General features: G+C 39.6%; 1 protein-coding gene across 1 annotated transcript in view; it reads left to right on the top strand.

Moving 5' to 3' along the window:
• LOC138783007 (uncharacterized) overlaps positions 1-17,834 on the top strand; it is a 182,556-nt gene that overhangs the window by 41,209 nt on the left and 123,513 nt on the right. The window contains exons 3-4 of the mRNA XM_069957123.1: positions 5,734-5,917; positions 17,037-17,402. Coding sequence (XP_069813224.1) covers positions 5,734-5,917; positions 17,037-17,402 — 550 coding nt within the window. The remainder of the gene's footprint in view (positions 1-5,733; positions 5,918-17,036; positions 17,403-17,834) is intronic.

The raw sequence follows: 17,834 nt of genomic DNA, 5'->3' as shown, positions 1-17,834 counted from the left end.
CCTGTGGCCATCCAGGTACACTAGGGGCTGTGTGTTGGCATACTAGACCATATTGGGAACACTTTTTTTTCTCATCAGGAAATCCTGAAGGTTTTTCCTGATGGTTTCCTGATGGTAAAAACGGATTACTGTCAGGAAATCCTGATACTTTCCTGATGACATTTGTGGCCTCCTGATCAGGATTTCCTGACAGTAAAAACTGACACGGATGTGTGAATGGGGCCTAACAGCACTTTTGATTGGTCATAGACGGTACTCTAATTTTAGTCTGAGGCTATGTTCCCCCATATCCTAACTTACTGGCTTAGGGTGCCTTCACACATACCGACTCGCAGCAGAAAACTCCCGGCGAGTTTAGGCTACGAGCCGAGGTCCTGGAAGGCCCCTATCACTACATACAAGCAGTGGTCTGAAAGACTGCTGCGTGCATGTAATGCAGCCGCCCCCTTAACCCCTTCGGCTCCCGCACCGCCGTCTCCATACATTACCTGGCTCTGGCTGCACGGGGTCCCGCTCTGCCGCCCAGCCAATCAGTGGCTGCGGCTGGGCAACACACTGATTGGCTTGGCGGCTGAGCAGGACCCCGGGACCCAGTGCAGCCAGAGCCAGGTAATGTATGGAGACAGCGGTGTGGGAGCCGAAGGGGTTAAGGGGGCGGCTGCATTACATACACGCAGCGGTCTTTCAGACCACTGCTTGTATGTAGTGATAGGGGCCTTCCAGGACCTCGGCTCGTAGCCGAAACTCGCAGGGAATTTTCTGCTGCGAGTCGGTATGTGTGAAGGCACCCTTATTTTGTTTTTATTTTACTGTGTGTGAACATAGCGTTAACATAGTTTTTCTTCTTAGCAAAGTTGGTCAAATCAGATTGGTTTTTCCTGGCATCCGTCGTGGAGCAGCTCAGAGTTTAAAGGCAGCCACCTGATAAGCCGACTGACGAGCCGACAGTGTTTTGCTTCATTATGGCTATGTTCATACAATGTTTATTCAGCTCTGTTTAAAATGACGTCCGTTATTTTGAGGCTAAAATAACGGACGTCATTAAGCAGCCTGGACTCCCCTTGCAATGACACGTGTTTGTACATTATTCTAGTTTGGGTTACTAATTGCCCTTTGGGTGCGGCTTAACTGAAAAGTCCATTGAATTTAATAGTAAAAAAGGAGAAAGAACAGTGGAAAACGAAAAACTGTGTGTGAACAACTAATGAAAAACGTCCGCTGTTTGCAAAAGACGTCCAAAAATAATGATCATGTTAATTATTTTGGCGTCCGCAGTAAAAACGTCCGTTTTTAAATACATTGTGTGCATTGGACATCCGTCTTCCCATTGACTTCAATGCATTGCAGCAAAAAAATCTGTTTTTGTAAATATCAAAATCGGCGCCTTTTCTTTAACTTTGACGTTGTGTGAACATAGCCTATTACTGTAAATTCGCTTATCTCTAATTTTTAACTAAAAATACCAGGTTATCAAAACAAAGTCGGCACATGAGGTTAAGTAGGTCTATATAACTTAAGCAGTGCTTTTGAAGTGTGCTTGATTTCACACTTTCAGACTATCATCAGTTACAATATCAATTACATTATCAGTTAGAAATTTCCCCCCATTTTCCTTTACTTGTACCCAGGTCCAGTCTCCTGAAGGCAGCTTTTTAGCATTATGACGGTTGAAAAAATAGACTAAATGTAAGTCCCAGCCAGTATAGAGTATCAAGGCTCAATGCATCTGTCAATCTGTGAGCGCAGATGACCCAGACTTCCTCCCTTTTTTTTAACCAGCACAAGACTAAAAAGCTGCCTTTAGGAGAGTGGACCTGAATTTCAAGTAAATATAGCTTTATTATTAAAGGAGAATTCTGACTGGGAACTAAAAAATCATTACAGGCAGGGGATGGGGAAAAAAAAAAAACCACACACAAAGCTTACTGTTTCCGGAGTCCGCAAAGCGCCACATCATAGAGCTCTCGAGCCCCATCGGTGGCCATTTTCATCCCAGTTACAGGTACGCCACAACCTGGAACTCACGTCACAGACTGGTGGGGTTTAGCCTCATAAGCCAATCAGTGATCAGTAGAGATGAGCGAGTCCATCCGAACCCGAACATTCGCCATTTGACTAGCGGGGGCTGCTGAACTTGGATAAAGCTCTAAGGTTGTCTGGAAAACATGGATACAGTCAATGACTATATCCATGTTTTCCACATAGCCTTAGGACTTTATCCAACTTCAGCAGCCACCGCTAATCAAATGCCGAACGTTCGGGTGGACTAGAGCATGCTCAAGGTTTGTTCATCTCTAGTGATCAGCAGTGTCCCACCCCAGTCTATGACTGGCTGAGCGAGGCATCCATCAGCCAGGGAACCTAGAAGGCAGTCTGCGGGGTCCAGGAGTGGGATGCGACACTGTGCAGCAGTGTGGGGCGCCAGGACAGATGACTTTAACTTGCTTCCGCCCCCCCCCCCTCCCACCAACCTGCCAATAATGATTTTTTAGTTCCCTGTCAGACTTCTCCTTTAAGCATAATAACTAAAAAGTTGAAAGTTATACTGACAGCGCCAATTTAGGCTTGCTTTGCATTTTATAAATGAGTTTGTGTTTTGTTGTAGGTGTCACTGTGCTCACGTGCACTGTATTTTGGAGTACTTAAGCACAAAAGAAAAAAAATCTTTAGTTGCTACTGTAGTTATAAACAGACACAAAAGACTTTCTGTAAAACCACAAAAAATTTGGCAAATACACAATTGAAAAGTACAGGTGCGAGGAGTGTGCTAAGACTCAAAGCAAACACCAGTGGCCTTTGTGTTTTTTTTTTTTCCTTTTTTTTTTTTAATGAAAGTAGTTACCTTTTTGTCTAAGAAATTTATTACCTTTAAATATTTGCAACTCTCAACCCACAGAACAGAGCTCTACTTTGTATTATTTACGGACAAAAGAGTTGGCTTGTGGTAACAGGCAGATGCTTGAGTGGACTGCATGGCATAAGGTATACTATCAATCAAGAAAATCAATATTTGCTGTACCGGTATCTTTGTGGCGTACATTCACCTTGCTTGTAAATTGGGCTGTGTACTATATGATATGTCAGCCTCTTACTGGTTTTACTCAATCATTTCTGAAGTGGGTCTTGCATGCAGGATGTTAATTCTTTCTGCCATGAAACAAACACTTAACTCTGGGGAAACTTTACTGAGAGCAGAGATAACATTATGTTACTCGAAGACCAAGTTACTGAGCAACATGATACATACAGGATATGTAGACAGTGGTATTATATGTAAGCTTATTAGTAGGCACTTCTACTATGTAGCATCTATTGTTTAATAAAAAATCTACATTAATTAAATTATTTCATAGCAGACCACTAAACTACCAGAGGGTCTTCTCTTTGGTCAAGGTGCTGACAGAAAATGGGTCCAGGTATTAAGCATAAAACTTGATTTTCAGTTGAATAATAACTTAAGGCCCTATTACACAAAACGATTATCAGCCGTGTTCGCCCAATAATTGTCTTGTATAATAGAAGACAATGATCAGCCAACATAAACGATGTTGGCTGGTCGTTGCAGTCGTTTGTCTTTCAACATGTTGAAAGACAAAGACTAATATAGCATTGATCTGCCGCTATCACTCCTTGGAATAGGAGCGGCAGCAGCAGATCGCTGCTATCTGCTACGGGCTGCCTGGACGATCCAGCGATCACCTGGGCAGCCCCACCCCCCCACAGCTCCCTGCAGCCCCCTCTGCACTCACCCGCTCGCTGCTGACGCATGTAATAGCACCGGAAGTGAGAGGGGAACGAGTAGCAAGTGAGTGCTGACAGCGCTCATTTGCTCCTCTCTGTCGCCCCATGTTATAGAGGCTTTACTGTGAACTTAACCTTGGGATATAAATTTGTACAGTTTGGGAAAAAAAGAAGGGAAAGCGGAAACATGATTGAAACCTTTAAAATATATTAAAGGGCTAAATAAGGTTCAGCAAGGAAATGTTTTAATAAGAAACCGAACATAAGAAAAAGGGGGCATAATCTAAGATTAGTTGGGAAAAGATCAGAATATCAGAAACTATTTTAAAAATATTACTTTAATGATCCAAGTAGATACTTGGAACAAACTTTCAGCAGATGTGATCACGTGTTCTAATTATGTGCACTGAAGCCTCCTGGGGAAGTTGCACGTATATTGTATGTTGGGTCATAGGTTAGAGGTGTTGTCATGTTTAATGACAAAACACACAATTAAAGGTAATAATAATTTAATAAAAAACAGCTGATTTGACTATGTTCATCTTTGTTAATATCAACTTGTGTGAAAAGGCACATTAACTTTGAAGGTTCATCTTTGTCATGCTTTCATTCTTCGAACAAATTATCAAAATCCTAATTCATCGGCTTAGCAATGCAAACAGTGGCGTAGCTACCATAGAGGCAGGGTAGGCAGTTGCTATGGGGCCCGTGCAGGAGGGGGGCCCAGGGGAGAAGATAAGGGCATGTGTCCTTCTGTTTAACCCCTTATGGACTTCAGTGTGTAAGTGACCCAATGTTTACTTACATGCTGCAACACAAAAAAAAAGGTTAACAAGCAGAAGACAGACATCTCTGCTTCACTGCTCTAATAACCTCTGACCTCTGTTCTCCAGCTGGCAATCAAGTAGGAAAGGAAAATGTGCAGAGCTCTGTGTAGAGGTCAGGGGTTAGTGCACCAGCAGTAAAGCGGATTCGCAGTGCTTTGTGTTGTGCGTAGGGGAGGGGGGCCCTTACAAATTTTTGCTATGGGGCCCCGTAAATCCTAGCTACGCACCTGAATGCAAACAATTGTCTGTCTTAGTTCTGGTGCAGCATCTTACATGTATCTAGCTGCCCACATGTGGCAGAGTGTTCTTGAATATCTATTACATTGTTCACTTTGAAAGACTTTTGAACAATTGAGACAGATACAAACTGCTTGTTGGATATAACCTTTTATGTGACAATTAATATTTAAACTACTCATTGAGAAAACATAGGGAACATATTGCTAATAGGTACAATTACAAAGTATGATATATAACCTTAGGTTAAGTTCACTAAAAGGTGAAAAGCTGTTGTGTGGCCTTAGTGGTGTTTTCATAGCACTTATGGAGGCACCGTTGAGAAAGATTATTTAAGGTTCACATGACGTAAGTATACCTCTTTAAACTATTGATGATTGACACTTTAAGGCCATTTTCCCACAACGGTAAAATGATCTACGTCATTTTAGCACGAAAAGACGTCCGTCTGTTGATATGACATGTTGAACATGTTGATGTTCATTACATAGCCTAATAATTTTATTCTAATCAGAGAAGCCAAGGAAACAAAATATTCTATATTGATAAACCAGACCTGTGGTTGGGCTGGGATGTGTGACCATAATATGGGCACAAAATTCTCTGTATTATGCTGGTTTGAAACCAGCCCCTTGAGCTATGTAAAAAAATAAGATATACAAAAAAAGCCACTTGTTTGAAAAGCTTTTTTTTTGTGATGTTTGTATTTTGGTGCACTTTTTATGGTGTTTTGGCAATCTAGGGATTTAAGGATTTCTCTCGAAAAATGAAGAAACAGAAAGGCCACAAAAAGCGCAGCATACATGCATTGTAAATGACATACAGTAGATCTAGATAGGTTGCTTCTGGAATCCACTGGCATTGATAGGATTGTTTTTCCTAAATATGGGCAGTTAGAAACTTAACAATGATGTTTTTTATACCACAGCAGAAGCAACAGAATGCAGGAGATACTTTTCCATGTCCCAGATTTATTGCTCATATGACAACATCACCAGATGAACAACATTACTCCAAGATCACTAGCAACAAGTCTGCTGGACATACTAAGAATGGAAGAAACCTGTGTGGAAAACTATTATCTAGCACAAATAGTAGACTGAACACTCCGGGTAAGGGTCCTAATAGACAAAACTTTTTTTTTTCTCCGATTAATGATAAACGTTAGCACGCACGTACTTTTGCAAACTACCTGAAATCATGTTACGATAGTCGTTAGTTCGATTGTTATTCCGTTTGTGTATATACTCTATTCTTCAGATTGCAGCATAAACAGAGAAAAAATATGCAAAATACATAAGTTGCTGTTTTTTTGCTCACATCATATATCAGAAATAAATTATTAAAAGGAGATCAAAAAGCTTAATGTACCAAAAGACCAAAATTGTACAGATAAAATGTACAGTTCATGGCACAAAATTGAGCCATCATACAGCGCTATAGACAGATTAATAAATTTTTTTTATAGGGCCCAGAATTGAGCACTTTTAAACATAAGGGTATGTGCACACTAAGGGATTTTTTTTCCTTTTTTTCAACCAAATCCAGAAGTGTGTTAAAACACAGAAGCTGTGCAAATCTTTCCATTATAATTTTGTCCTGTCAGTTCCACTCCAGGTTTTGGTTGACAAAATACTGACCAAAAGACTGATGGAAATACTATGTGTAAACATAGCCTATAGTAGAATTAGTAGAATTAAACATGTCATTAGAAAGTACAATTAACAAGAAACAAGCTTGCTCCGTAGATGGAAAAAATTAGTCAGAGTAGAATCACACTAGATGGTTTAAAAATTAAAAAAGCCAATAAAAATGCACTAAATTGGCACATGTAGTTAATAGGACTATATGAAAAGCTAAACCCACTTGAGGTTTTTGTGTTTACTATTTATTTATTTTTTACATTTTGTTTTTTTTTTTTTTTACAAAATTTTAGCAAAATTGCAGTAAGGTAAGTCACTCCCATAGACTTCTATTGGGGTGAAAAACGGCAGGAAAAAAATGCCATGCTTATAAACTGGCATTTTTCTTTCTGTATTTTTTCCCCTAGTTCTTTAGTAGAAATCTGTGACTCACATGATAAAAAAAATTGCATGACTAGTGATGAAAAGAACCCAAACCCTATACTTATTTACACTAGAATGAAGAATCACAAAAGAAACTGCCAGAATGAAACAACAAAAAGCAGCATAAACTGCTAGATATGTATAAGCTCTTACTAAGTAGCCAGGGTTGCATAAATATGGACAGCTTTCTAATTAATTTCTAAATGAAACGTCCTGTAATATCTAATAATGAAGTAGAATGAGCACCACATAAATTCTCAGCATCAGGAGCAAGCACAGAATTGGTATAGCAAGTATATACATTTCATATCATTATATACTGATGCATAAGCAAAATGATGCATTAAAGTAAAGCTTTATATAGTAAACAGATAAACTGCATTAAGACAATGGCATATTATTATTATTATTATTATTATTATTATTTTTGTTAGAAATACAAGTGGTATGATTCACCCTTAGAATAGAACATGGCAGCTACTTGTCACTATAAGAACTGTAAGACATAACTGGAAATGCACTCAAGCATTAAGTTGTGCGGTGTGTGGTGGAATACTTATTATGTGTGCAACTATTTCTCAGAAAAGACTGCACAATAAGTATCACAATGTTTGTTAATGCAAAGGCATTCTCCAGGCCTACTCATTGATATACATATTGATAGAGCTTGGCAGAGGCCTGAACATTTTACTGGAGTAGGGTCAAAAACTAATTATTCACCATATGGTCGCTGCCTCCAGAACAATTGTGCAAGAGAAAAAAAAGGAAGTCCCCTAGCTGATTTCTTTGGGCAGTTTGCTCAGTGATGACTCTCTTGACACATGCCATTTATTCGCTTTCTGAACAACAGATGGGCTAAGACTGGGAACTAAGGGAAAAGCATGGCAGAACCCTGATACCAGCTTGGGTCTTTTATTTCACAGAATGACTTTAAGTCACATGGTCCAAGAACATAACAAGTGGGGAATTGTACTCTTAGGATTTCCTAGCTTTTCAAACTGGCTAGACGTAATTTTGACTGCCTTTTCGTATTTTGTTTATTAAAAGGATCAGGGCTGTGGATGAAAGAGATTACTTGATTGTAGTGTAGGCAGTTCTCTGCCAATGACACTCTTTTCATTGTAAGGAGGGAGAAGTTAGTTGGCAGTTTGACGGATAACAATATAGCCGGTATCCAAATTAAAACTTAAACTTGTTTTCTTTCCCTTTCACTTGTAAATTTTCCTCATACTTATCAATAGGGAAAAAATACTAGGATTTCATGTATTCAAACATAAGAAGCTTTAAATCTATGGTATTTTTTAAACTATAAATAGAAGTAAACTATAATTAGACAAAATATAATTTTCTTTTTAAATCAACTGTAATACAAATATAACCATATTTTGATATTTGTAGCCTAGGGCTACTTTCACACATTCAGTAGTTTTTCAGGACCTTATATGATACTCAATCTTTTCTCGCAATCCACACAATCTTTTCTCGCAATCCACAAAACTTTCATCCATATTGCATCTGTATTGCAACCGTATTGCATGCATTCGTAACCTGTAATCTGTTTTTTACATACCCGCAAAAATTACTGACAAGCTCTAGTATGGGCCATAATGCGGCACAGCTTGTACCATAGAACGTAATTTTTGCAAATGAAACGTCCATAGCATCCACAAATCAGTTGAAAATATGGATAAGTAATCATTTTAAACCATTGCCACTTATTTAACTACTACCCTCCCCTTCTTTGCTGATCCGCAAAAAAATACGGACGTTCCCATAGACTTTTATGGAACAAGCTGTGCCGCAATTCTGGTCCGTTCTAGAGCTTGTCAGTAATTTTTGTGGATCTGTATTTTGCGGATTACGAATCCTTAAATTTACGGATATTGTAAACAGCCCAATAGAAATCAATGGGCTCTAAATTTGTCCGTAATTGCGGATCTGCAATTATGGGCAAACTTCCGAAAGGTGTGAATGTAGTCTTGGGGTACATTCACATGTACAGTATTTTTAAAGTAGATACAAAGCTGAAGTAAAGCCAAAAACATGCAGAATGAAAAATATGCACCTGAAAACACTGTACTTGTGAATCTTCTTCAGGGTAAGTTCACACATACAGACTCGCAGCGTAAATCTCGATGTGAGTCTATCAGGTCCTTGCAGTTCACTGTCACTACATAACCGCAGCTGTCTGAACGACCACTCCGTGTATGTAATTCTGCCGACCCCTTAACCCCTTCTGCTGCCGCCCGGGTCCCGCTCCGCTCCCGCTCTGTATACATTACCTCTCCTCGCTGCACGGGGTCCCAGCGTACTGCTCTCCCGCCCGGCCAATCAGTGTGTTGCTCAGCTGCAGCCACTGATTGGCCGGGCAGGAGAGCAATACGCCGGGACCTCGTGCAGCGAGGAAAGGTAATGTATACAAAGCGGGAGCCGGGCGGCAGCAGAAGGGGTTAAGGGGCCAGCAGAATTACATACACGCAGCGGTCGTTCAGACAGCCAGGACCTGACAGACTCGCAGTGAAATTTATGCTGCGAGTCTGTACGTGTGAACTGACCCTTACTGGTTTAAAAATTATTTTTATTTACCTATTTGCCTATTTATATAGAACCAAATCAGTCTATATACTGTATATATTGTAACCCAAGTTCTCTCAGATATGTCTCTGATTGTGTTCGCTGTTTCATGGACCAATACACATACATTACATCCTATTTTATAAACACATTAATATCGTTTCTTATTGTACAAGAGAAATTAAAAACATGTACAAATCCAAAATATGCTGTTGTGGTCATGATTATTGAGCTATGCAGTAGGCTCAGTAAATGAGCCTTTTTATTACCCGTCTAATACGGCCTTTAAGCAGCATTTTATGCATCCTTTATAGCATATATTTTTGCATTACTCCTATGTGACAGATTTCACATTGAAAATGCACCAGAATTCTGGTACAGTCAGCAAAAAAAAAATAAATAAATAAAAAAAACTTGTGCACTGCTTTGTACCATATTGATTATGTCCATCAAAGCATCATGGGTTTGGAAAAGGGACATACCGTGGTAGAATTGTGTTTTAAGAAAAAATAGGCCAGCTAATAGGTGGTGTAAAGACCAGACAGTATACAGATGGACCAAATTTTTTTAACAGCCTGAGCCACTTCCCAATTTTATATACATAGCAAATAAAGCAGTAATGCAGTTTGAAGAAGTAGTGAATGTAGGTTACAATAAAAGAAATGTTCTCTGTTGTTATTTTGGGTAAAGGACATATTTTCTTTTATATCAACAACGCTAATGTCCTCAGTGCTATGGCCCACATTTACTAAAACTGTCTAATTCTTAGTGTACACTTAACCCCTTAACGACGCATAACAGGTATAGACACAGGAGGATGCTCTGCATGCTGGCTCCTGCCCCACCAGAGCGGCGCATGTCCCAGGAGAGCCGCTGGCCACATCGGGGTGTCTCAGGGGCCGGATGCAGCTCGCGTGACAGAGGTTCCCCACCCCTGAACTAGACCAACACTCACTGTGCATGTAAGTCAAACTACTCCTTAACAGGAGCCACACCGCTTTGCTAAAGCCTCGGCCCTTTTGTCAGACCCAATGGAAGGTGTCTAACTCATTATAAACATGGTGCAAGTCAAGTAAAATAGTTTTCTTGATGCAAAATGCATCAGAATTTTGGGAATTAGCAATAGTAAATCTAGTAAATGGCATCTAGTATACCAAGTGTATAGGGTTCCTATATGTATTACAAATGCTATAATTTATACAATATTTATAATGCGTTCCATGTGAAGTGGTGTTTTTTCCTAGCAGCACATTTCATTTGTGGATGATTTACTGATGCATGTTACTTGACATTAGTTTCTTATCTACCATCCTTTCATGCAAAGCGTGGGTTCAATCAGCATGCATTTGCATATGTATGTGACCGGGGCAGACTCTGGACTTAGATAAGCCACTGTATTTGAACAAAAAGTTTGTACTTTAATTAATATCTCATTGATAAATGAACATATGCAAAAATCACTTAATCAAACAGAGTTATCTGCCTGGAAATAGCAACCTCAGATAAGCTTCAGAGGTGCTGTGTTTCTAATATCACCAATCAGTTTCTTACCCAACCCCACAAAATATCCCGCAGCTTTATTGACTTTTAGTTGCGCTGGCTCAGCTTTAAGAATGTTGTTAAATTTATTAAAATTCTAGTTCAAACTGCTTGTGCTGATCCTGTGATTAAAGCAAATACTTCTTATGATCACACAGATAGTAGACAATGGAATAGTCTGGTACATGGCTTCTTTAGACTCGAAGGCTGAAAGGGCTTGTTATTATCAGGATTATGGAATTGCATTGGAATACGGAGCGAAAGTGATTAATCAAAACTTTTGTTCTATTTCTGTGTCAGTAGACATCCGTGTGCATATGACAATGGCAGATTTTGACAAAATGTATGCAGTGTTTTCTTCTGATTCTAGATATGATGAATGTGCCATATAGATGACCCATATACAAGGCGACATGTAAATATTCAGGACCTTCTTTTGTTCATATTGAACAATGACTGTCATTAAATAAGACTTGGTTTGCCAATATGTCCCTCTGTGAGGATGCCGGGCTGTTCCTGATTGGTCACCAGGACACATCCTTGTGCCTTTGATAGCACTGACATAGAAGATGTATGGTCAAAGTGCTGCACGCAGGATCACTGCTGAGATGTAAAGAAAATCACAGTGACCCAAACAGACCTGTACTCAAACAATGTCGCACCAACCAAAGACAACATATTGAGAAGAAAAATGCTTGTAAATGCTGCGTGCTGGAAGATGTATTGGCCAGACGGCCATAGGGCAATCTTTGAACTATTGAAATCTTTAGAAATATTGTCTAGTTTAGCAACAATACTTACAAACTCAATTAATCATGCATAGATGGTTGTTTTAAATCTTTACATACTGCATCATTTTAATGTTACAATGGGGGTTGTCAGATATGGATAAGTGACCATTAAACAGGTGCAGAATTAGTGACATTGGATCTTCCATATATTTTTAATGTGATAAAAAAAATGTTGTTCCATCAACAAGCAATGCTGATTGTTTAAGCTGTCCTGTGCCCCTCGCACTGCTTGCCTTTGTTTAATAATCCAGTCACATAGAGTCACGTAGAGTAAAGTAAAGCTGGATATACAGATAAGAATATGATTTAACTATCGGACGGACGTTGCTTAAATGATATGCAATATGCCAGACTAAACTCAGGTAGAACAGGGAGATAAAAAAAAAAAACCAGTAGTCTTGCACCATGTGGTTAATGATTGGCTACATCCGCCTGATCATACCTAATGTAATTTCAACTGGCAATGGCAAAAAAATCTTAACAAGTCACATTTAAGGCAGACAATAGTCTCCCATCAGGCATGGCTAATTATGTGAATGGATAGCCGTAGGCAAGTTAGAGTGGATATATTGGGGGAGGAATTTTTTTAAAAAAAAAGCAGAATAAACCAGTACCTGCAGGACATTCAGCAGCTGATAAGTACTGGAAGACTGGAGATTTTTAAATAGAAGTAAATTACAAATCTATATAACTTTTTGACACTGGTTAATTTGAAAGAAAAAATGTTTTGCCGGAGTACCCCTCTAAAATCAAAGGAAATGCAGCTATCAGTGCACATACAGTATTAGGGCAATAAAAAAAAACAAACTAAGTGTAAGGTTATGCTCACACACCACACTTTTTATTTAAAAAATGGCCGTTGTTTTGAATTAAAACAATGGCCATTCTTTTCATAATGAAATGATTTGCATTTAAGTCAAAGCAAACAACGGCCATTGTTTCACACAATGTATTGAAGAAGGGACGTTGTTTGGCTATGGCCGTTAAAATAATGTTCATGTCATTTATTTCCAGCCGTTGTCCATAGAATGCAATGCAATGTCTACATGCTGATTAGACATACTATGAAAAACCCCTACCTTATGGTGTGTTTACACAGAGATAGATTTGTGAAGCCAAAGCTGGGCATGGATTGGAAAGAGGACAAATCTTAGTCTTTCTTCCCTGTTTATAGTCTGTTCCTGATTTTGGCTTCAAAAATCTGTCAGATAAATCTCTGTGTAAACACACAACAAGTTGGCTTAGGTCTGCTTATGCCCCCAAAACAAGCACAGACTTCACAGGGTCTCAGAAGATGTCTTGTGTTCTCTGAGATAGGTCAGGTAAGTTGGATATGTCTTTCCAGCATATTCTACATATGCTAAATGAGATTGACATCTGGGGAGACCTTTGGAGACCAAGTCAACACCTTGAAATCTTTATCATGTTCCTCAAACCATTCCTACACAATTTTTTATTATCTTGCTAATAGTGCAGGACTTCTTGAACCTTCTCTACTGGGGCCTAATCAGGCAGGTCAAGGTGATGCCTGTGCTTTGCCATCTGTAGTGGAAATTCATGCAATTCATTCTGTAGCGGAAATTCTTATTCAAGTAAAATATACATGCATTCCTAAATATCCATGTGATCCTTTGGCAAGTGACGTAAATGTCATTCATTTCACCTTCTGTGGTTGTTGTGGCTAACCAGGATATATATATATATATATATATATATATATATATATTAAGAGGTCAACACCAAAAGCAGCTACTTATATTTAATAGTCTTATAATCTACAACTACTTTACAAACCTTATTGACAAGGTGTTCGTACCCGCCCATCATTTGAATATCTTCACTCAGCACTTGACTGCGTGTTGCTTATCAGGTGGCACACTTACATTTTATCTGCATATCCTGTAAAAGGTTATTTGCAAAAAGCAGCTGCTTATACAAATCTCAACGTACTTTATGAGATTATATATGACAAGTAGTAGATTGCCTGCCGTAAAAACTAATGTTGAGCGAAGATGAATGCACTATATATTCTAGATATATAACAAGTTTAAATTATGCCTGGTTTTATAATATATATAGTGAGAGACAGTAAGAGACAGAGTGTTTGAATTCACTCACCCACCAGATCGTTACCAGTAAATGATCATTATTTACGTCTTTTTTTTGGGACAGCGGTCATTAACACCAAAGACAGCCGCAAGTAATGAACATTTGCTGGTAACTAACTGGTAGGTGAATGGATTCAAACACTGTGGCGGACATATATGAAGAGCGGTGTGCAAGTACACCTTTCTTAAATAAAGCCCTGCCCCCTTTCCCCCCAGCTTCTTAGTTACCCCCCGTCCGCCTATCAGGCAAGCTGGGGATACGTAAGGCGTATGCCAGGAAGAATGGACAAATCTGCGCCTTCTCCCTGGTGTATGCCAGGGGCGCAGTGATGAATGTCCCCCAGTTTTTCTCAAAGGTATTGTACCATATATATAGGGAGGAAGACAGAGGGGTAAACTTACCCATCCCTGTGTCTTTTTAGCGCCTGGCTCTTGCAGCTGCAACATCACAGGCCAGCTGAGTGATTGCCTTCTCACTGATTGGCTGAGCAGGCAATCGATCACCCAGTTACGTGACGTTGCAGCTGGAAGACCTACAGGTGGCCAGCAACTGTCAATGCGACCCAAGACTGGCGCTAAGGGGGACAGGTAAGAAAATGTTATTATTTTCCGCACACTTCTGCCTTGCACCCTTTTTTCAATTTCATGGGTCTTATCCTTTAAAGGACAACTCCGGCGGGACCCCCCCCCCCAAAAAAAAACACAGACACACACAGACACCATACTCACCATCCCTCCGGTGACGATCGCCACTCCATTCGCCCGCCGTCCGCCTCACCGTCACCTGCGTCCACCGTCCAGCGATGTCTCTTGCTTCCGGGTCCATGAGAGAGAAAAGGCTGCCAGTGCGCTTGCGCACCGGCAGCCTTTTCATTGGCTGGAGCGCATCACATGGCTTCCAGCAAGCTCAGCCAATCAGGGCTGAGCAAGCTGGAAGCCATGTAATGCGCTCCAGCCAATGAAAAGGCTGCTGGTGCGCATGTGCACCAGCAGCCTTTTCTCTCCCATTCACTCTCAATGAAGACGCCGAAGAGGAAGAAGACCCGGACCGCCCCCCAGCTCTGACGTCACCCGACACCAGAGAAGGGGACCGTGACGACCGTAATAGGTAATGTATACATTCTTTAACTTCCGGGGTGGCGGGTCGGGGGTCGGAAAGTGGGGGAAGGGGGCCAGACCGGGTATTTAACCACATTACAAAGTTATATAACTTTGTAATCTGTGTTAAATAAGCCAAAAAATTTTTTCGCCGGAGTTGTCCTTTAAAGTGAATCTATCAGCAGATTAGAAGGATCTAACTTGCTAGATTCTAGGGTAGATGACAGGGAGAGCAGCCATACCTTTATTTAAAAGGTCTGTTGCCCAACTGATGATTAATCTTCCTTTTTCTTACTATCTAAACTGCAGCGTGCCTTTATAAATATTCATGTCCAAGTATGCTACAGGAACATCCCAGTGCACTGAACTGTCTCATTTACATAATAAGAAAATCATTTATGATTAATGGGCCAGCAGGGTAATTATTTAACATTTTTTTATACTTTTCCCTAAGAGGTGGTGTCATTAAGAAAAGTAGGTCTATACTGATGTGTTATGTTCAATGAAACCTATTTCAAATGTAATAATGTAATGTACAAGCAAGTCTTAAAATGTATTGTTTGAGAGATATAGACTCACTAATCCCCCACGAGCTGCTTTGTTTCATAACCTTTTTCCCTTGGCCCGGCCTGCCAGACATCCACTAGTTTGGGTCACTCATGCTCAGTTCAATTGTAGTCACATGTTATGTCATATTAGTACTGGCAGTTGGTTTTCACTTCACATGCCAGCAAGGAGGATTGTGGGAAAGTATCTGCACTGTTGCAAGGCCACAGCAGGGACATAGTTGAAAGAGGAAACCAGAGAATGAATACATCCATGTAGAATAAAAATGGAAGTAACAGTGATGTAAGTTACCTTACTAAAAACAGCACATTTCTTCTCCTTTCTATATTTAAATATGGTACAAATTTGATTCCATCTTCTTTGCTTTGTGACACCACCCTAAGGTTATACAGTAATATAGTTTTATTACAATACCTATACATAATTTTCCATTGAGTGGCAGCAGTAACAGATGACACAGGGCTCTCTGCTGCCACCAACATTTGTGGTGGGAATTGCAGAGCAGAATGCCTCACCCACCCTGTGTACTGCTGTATATTCTTATTATAATATATAATGGGGGGGAGATGGCTCTTAGTATCACTCTGTGCAGAGGCCCAGGTCTCCAGATACTCGACTTATAATTATATGGAGGGTCACACAGGATCTTACCCACAACTTTTAAGAGGGTTACAACAGGCTCTTACCCACAATTATAAGGAGGGTCACCATCAGGCTTTCACCCACAATTCCATCCTTCAAAATTTAAACAGGATGGTTTGACCATGTCACACACACAATGACAGTTACTCTTGGGTGTAGTTAGAGTTCCCTTTTGTCTATGGCATCTATGGTTGTCAGAGATGACAAGAACTAAGAATCAAACTTGGACATTCACTTTAATGACCAAAATAATTGTTTTGTTTTTCTTTTTGTTTCCATGGTCACCTCCCAAGCGATGTAAGAACCTTTCTATTTTTCCATCAACATAGCTATATGAGGGCTTTTTTTTTGTGGGACAAATTGTACTTTTTAATTGAGGTGGATTAACAAAATACAGAAATCCTAGTGTTTTTTTATTTCTTGTAGTGTTCACTATGCAGGATAATAAAGAAAACTTTTTTATTGTTTAGGTCATAACTAGAGATGAGCGGACTTTTCAATCTCTGGTTCGTGATAACCAGAACGAACGGCGTCGGATTCCCGCTGTCTGCTCGTTACGTGTAGCGGGTGGATACCTCCTAAGGAGCGCCTGGAAAACTGGGATACAACCAGAAATCCGAAGTCCTCTCATCTCTAGTCATAACGGACGAGGCGATACTGAATATGTAAACCTAACATTTCTTTAAATGTTTTATTTAGAAAAAGGGAAAGGTAAAAAGTATTTTTTATGGGGGATTGATGTTTTTTTTTTTTTATTATTATATTTTATGTTATGTACAAATAATAACTATTCTGGTTTTACTATACAATAAGTACCTTGGCTTACATGTTTTTTGCCTTTTCTAGCCTATATGAAGTCAAGACGGGTGCTGGCATGTGAGGTAACCTTACCTAGATGTGTTCTGCAGAAAGTTCCTAAGCCACCTTTACCAAGCACAGCTCCTAGTGATGGTGAGCCTGATGCAACAGTAGATGTTCCAGCACCAGTTACACCTGATGATGCAGTGAACTACACATCACATAAAGATAAAGAAAACATCTTAACTCAGCTGATTCTGCCTGCAGAAATAGCTTTTTCTAAATCTAGCGAAACCAAGAACATTTTCACCCAAGAAATTTTGTCTAGTAGTGTTCATGCAAGAAATAACATGGAACAGTCAAAAACATCATTTAATGACGTCATCAGCGTATATGGAGACAAGGAAGACACAGGTAAAGATGGCATAAAACCGGTATATTTCTAAAAGTGTAAGGTCATTGGCTGCTACAATTAATGTTATAGAAAAGTGGGTGGGGGAAATAAATTGTGAAAATGCATAAAACTGCTAAAACACATGCAAACATTACATATCTGAATGATTAGTTATTGAATTACATCTACAGTATGTTTACTATATTTGATATATATCTTTCTTGGAATATATTTTTATCATAGTATATAAGCCTACCTTCCATGACAACAGAACCATTAGATTGGCCTTTTGGACCTAGATCTACAGAATATTGGGAGGAACAAACTTTATTCTGTCATAATTAAACGGATGGGAGGTGTGGACCATGATTAGGTTAATATATGATACCTATGGTATTTAAATTTACTAAATATGGGGTGTTTGTACGGTATAATGTATGTGTTAATATGGT

The sequence above is a fragment of the Dendropsophus ebraccatus genome, chromosome 1 (genome assembly GCF_027789765.1).
Source record: "Dendropsophus ebraccatus isolate aDenEbr1 chromosome 1, aDenEbr1.pat, whole genome shotgun sequence".
Classification (NCBI taxonomy): Eukaryota; Metazoa; Chordata; class Amphibia; order Anura; family Hylidae; genus Dendropsophus; species Dendropsophus ebraccatus.
Note: the sequence above shows the minus strand (reverse complement) of the source record. Positions and strands in the feature narration are given on the sequence as shown.